The sequence below is a fragment of the Salminus brasiliensis genome, chromosome 3, assembly GCF_030463535.1.
Source record: "Salminus brasiliensis chromosome 3, fSalBra1.hap2, whole genome shotgun sequence".
NCBI lineage: Eukaryota > Metazoa > Chordata > Actinopteri > Characiformes > Bryconidae > Salminus > Salminus brasiliensis.
Window position 1 is genome coordinate 50,331,281 of NC_132880.1, and position 4,379 is coordinate 50,335,659.

General features: G+C 43.8%; 1 protein-coding gene across 1 annotated transcript; it reads right to left on the reverse strand.

Annotated features, from left to right (window-relative positions):
• Positions 1 to 1,639: 1,639 nt before the first annotated feature.
• Positions 1,640 to 3,456, reverse strand: LOC140551535 (homeobox protein Hox-A2a-like). Its single transcript, XM_072674993.1, has 2 exons — positions 3,099 to 3,456; positions 1,640 to 2,584 (listed from the first exon to the last, which is right to left on the reverse strand). Exons 1-2 carry the CDS (start codon positions 3,454 to 3,456, stop codon positions 1,851 to 1,853), a joined length of 1,092 nt encoding a protein of 363 aa, XP_072531094.1. The 3' UTR covers positions 1,640 to 1,850.
• Positions 3,457 to 4,379: the final 923 nt, after the last annotated feature.

Here is a 4,379-nt window from a genome sequence, read left to right on the forward strand (position 1 = left end):
TGTCTCCCCTTCCACCCCCACCCACGAAAAGAAATAGAGAGAAAGGGAGAGAGAGAAAGAGATTTCTCCCACGCAGAAATTCTTGCTTTTTTTGTGAAAAGGCTAAAGAAAGCTGGAAGTGACATGAACATGTGTCTGTGTGCCACTGAAAAATCGCCTTCCCATGATTTGTTAGGGAGGATTTGCTGAATGAACAGTTCACACTCAGGATAAAGGCCTGCATTCACATGTATTACAAATATTAATGCAAACATTTCACAGGCCTGCGATGCTCTTAGGGAATAATTTATATCACTGTTTTGTCTAAGGGGTTATGTCTTGGCTAACATACAAAATGATATGTAAAATTTATGAATAAAATGCCTAATATACCTTAATATTTATGTTTAATCACGCCATACTTTCATATTCATATTTTCATAGTAAATATGTTATTATTATTATTATTATTATTATTATATTAGTAGTAGTAATGGAATCCTACAACACCTAATACTACTACCATTATATGTATTGCTACTATTGTAGTAGTAGTCGTTGTAATAACAATAACAATAATAATAATAATAATAATAATAATAAGGCAAATATGGATGAACAACCTGACCCTTGACTATATAATATATTGAAGTGTTATTAGTGTACCTAATGTCATGACATAACACCGTAAAGGCCAGAAACCCCACTTCCAGAGTTAAAATGAATGACTTAACCATGCGCTATAAAAACGCCTCTTACGGAGGTTATGTACACTGGCCTTACGCCTGGTGTTAAAACGGCAATAAAAATGAGTTATTACCGATCGTCCCCGCAGGCTTTTCTGTGCGCTCCAAAATAGTCTCAAACAATCTCAAAATAAGAGGGAGAGAGAGACGCAACCGGGCTTTTATTTGCGCAGACGTCACTACCATTGTCTGGTCCTGTCAGGGTGTATGAAAGACTTTGATTTATGAGTTGGCAGCGAGCGAAACATCCCAGGCATTTCCCCACGCGGAGCCTGGAGCAGAGCCCCAAACAAAGAGCACAGGTCCAGAAAAAAGCAGCCATGTTGGGGTTTTACAGCATAGGAAAGAAAGTTTGTAATTTTGATAAATGGAGTAACTATAGACCACCTCGCACGCGCTGCACGAGAACATGAATACTTGCTTCCGTTAGAGTGACTGTGCTTATCGGTGCTTATCAGACAAGAGAACCGAACTAATGTGTTTATGATCATATTTACCAAGTCTAATATAGTTAAAGTATGAATTTTTCTGTTTTGTTTTTGTTTTTGTTTTTTGTTTTCTTATTTACGTGTGTTTTATTAATTATAAACGTTTAATTTCACATCTGCATAATCTGAAAACTATATATCATTTTACCTGCTTACAGTTTATTTATTTGGTAGGTCTTGCCTTTCAAGAACACCTTCATACGCTTTCCCCGCCAATTGTTTTAATAATATATTGTAAGCGAAGTACATTTTTAATATTACTCTTATTATTTTAGTATGATTATTATTTCCATGGACAGTGTTATGCCCAGTATGCTTAAGTTGCAGGTATAAAAAATAAAATAAAATGAGCATTTATTTATCTAATTGGAAATGCGACACGTCTCTTTGTAAACAAGCAAATTTATTCTAACAAAAATATCCGTTACAAAAATAAAACAAGTCAAATCCATATTCAGAGTTAAAAGCTATTCATTGGTGTTTTACTGCATACAGTCTATACACAGTATTCTATACACAGGAACTCTTACCTTTAACCTTTTAATGATAAGCTATCAGGCAGTTGTGCCCATGTGACAAATAAGCGACAAAACTATCTCCTTTAGATGAAGGTCATATCAATCCAGTGTTCCAGTTCTCAATAGTTCAGATGCTGCAAATCGATTGTACTTAAAGCATCCGTAAAAAAGCAAAAGTTATCCGTCGTTAGATGTTCTGGAGTGCTCAGGGACTCCGACAGCGTCGGCGAAGCGGCGTCGGACAGATGTAAGCACGAGTCCGCAGAGAAACCGTGGAAGTCCCTCAAAGACACATCTAGAGCCAGCGGGGAGCTGCAGTTGTCCGGGCTGGAGGAGGGAGGTCTGTGGCCAGTGAGCGTGGGTGAGGGGCTGGGGACGTGTCTAAGATCCCTGTCATTAAGACCAAGGGGCGACGTGGAGAAGTTGTGGGGCTGCTGTGAAGCTGATGAAGGCTCCGTTTGAAAGGAACGCAGCTCTCTATCCAGGAGGGCCCTCGACTCCTGACCAAGGCTAGGTTCAAACACGGAACTCTCCTCATCGCTCTGCGCACCACTGTCCTCCCCAGCTGCTGAGTTCCTCGGCTTTTCCTGACTGTCTTTGGTCTGGGTCTGCCGCTTATGTTTCATACGACGGTTTTGGAACCATACCTTGACTTGACGCTCGGTCAGGTCCAGCAGAGCTGCTATCTCGACGCGGCGAGGCCGGCACAAGTACTTGTTGAAGTGGAACTCCTTCTCTAGCTCCAGAAGCTGCGTGTTGGTGTATGCGGTCCTCAGCCGCCGAGAGCCTCCACCTCCTCCTGCTTCTCCTCCACCGCTCGCCAAACCAACCTCGGTGGGAAGCTCGGGTGAACCTGGAGCAAATGGAAAAGAGAGAGCAGAGGGTGTGATTCTATAACAGTGCACCCAAGCTTATAGATGAAAATCACGCAGGAATTTAGGCCTATCTCTGGAGGTGGCTTTAGAGTTACTAAGTCACCGTGGTGCACAATCCCCATAAAACACGATTACGAGTATAAAACAAGGGATCTGGCAGGACTTTGCAGCTCATAAATTGCAGTGCTAAGCTATGTGGCGCGTGCTCCCGTCCACTCACGGTGGATCTAATGAATGCACAAGCAGTCCCACGTTGGACAACAGTAATCCATCATTCTTCATTGCTGTCAGATATGTATATAAATAAAAAGTCTTGAGAGTCGAAGATGGTCTCGACAAGGATGGTTGGAGAAGGTCATGAAAGGAAACGTATTGCAGGACGTGTACGTTTAAGAGATTATTGATTTACAGGGGTCTAAAACAGGAAACTTTTTATCATGTATTCCTGTCCATCACCATAATTTCCCACATCATTCACCCAGTCCCACTCACCTTTAGGAGAGAAGCACACGACGGGGCTGGTTGCCGTGGACGCCGCGGTGGTCGTCTGTGGAGGATGGCAATGTTTCTTGGAGGCCTTCTTCTCGCGCATCCACGGGTACTCCGGCGGTAGAGAAGCGGCAGGCAGCGGGCTGCCCCCGTCCAGGCTGTGGCGGGGTCGTCCATGGCGCGGCTGGCTCCCGGGACTTAGGCTAGGGATTGTGTGCTCGAAGGGAGGCGGGATAAGCGTTGGGCCCTTGATTGATGAGCTCTGAAACGAGTCGTCGACAGGGGGAAAAGACGTCAGGCACTCCGCGAGCGACGGCCGGCTATTGATAAAACCCGTTTCACGCTCGAACTCGTAATTCATGGCTGTCTCGCGAGGAGGGGATGTTTACCTCGCTGCTAGTGCTTAAAAATGCAAAATACGATATCAAAATAAGTGCTATTTATTATGATTTTTTTGATATGCTGATTACAGCCCTAGGTGGACCGTTCCACTATTAAAGTATTGAATTCACATGGAAACATGGTTGAAATTGGACCGAAAAGCTGTCACATGATTGCTTTTGCCCAATGACAATTTGGGGTTTAATCAAAAGAAGCCACTGTCTGAACGATCGATCTCAAACAGCCCTGTAAACATCCAACCTCCCCGATGGGAAGTAGGTTTATTTACATGGCATTTTTTGAAGTAAATAAGGCCTAAAATAGCCCTGGTCGGGTTCAGAACCGTTCCCCCCCTCGCTGTTGTTGTTGCAGTAGCCAGTGCATCCCGGTGTGACGGGACGTTCACGCGTCCCTCCTCCCGTCTCTGCGATCGCTGCACGGACTCATGCACACTTCTTATGTATTGTTTCCAAAAAAAATGTCAGGAAAGCAGCCTGTGCACCCACACATCAGCTCGAGCCGTCCACGCTACGCCTGCTCCGATTAGAAAAGTCAGCCATTCATCTCCCGCATCCTGACATGACACAACTCCCACATTTCAGCCCGGCTCCTATTACTCTTCAACCGAGGGCTGTAGTCTGCTTATGCACACGCACACACACGCACACACACACATTCATATGTGGAATAGAAATCCACTCATGCACACTTTCAGACAATCAGTGCTGCGTGCGCATGCTGTCTCCTTTACACGAATAGAATTTAACATAACTTAAAAAATAACATTTCACACAGTCACATAATGTATGTAATTTACATAACACCCAGCAAGACTGCTCGGTTTTAAGGAATCGTGATTATCCACGAGCTATGACATAAAAGCATACATACTTTTGTTTATCA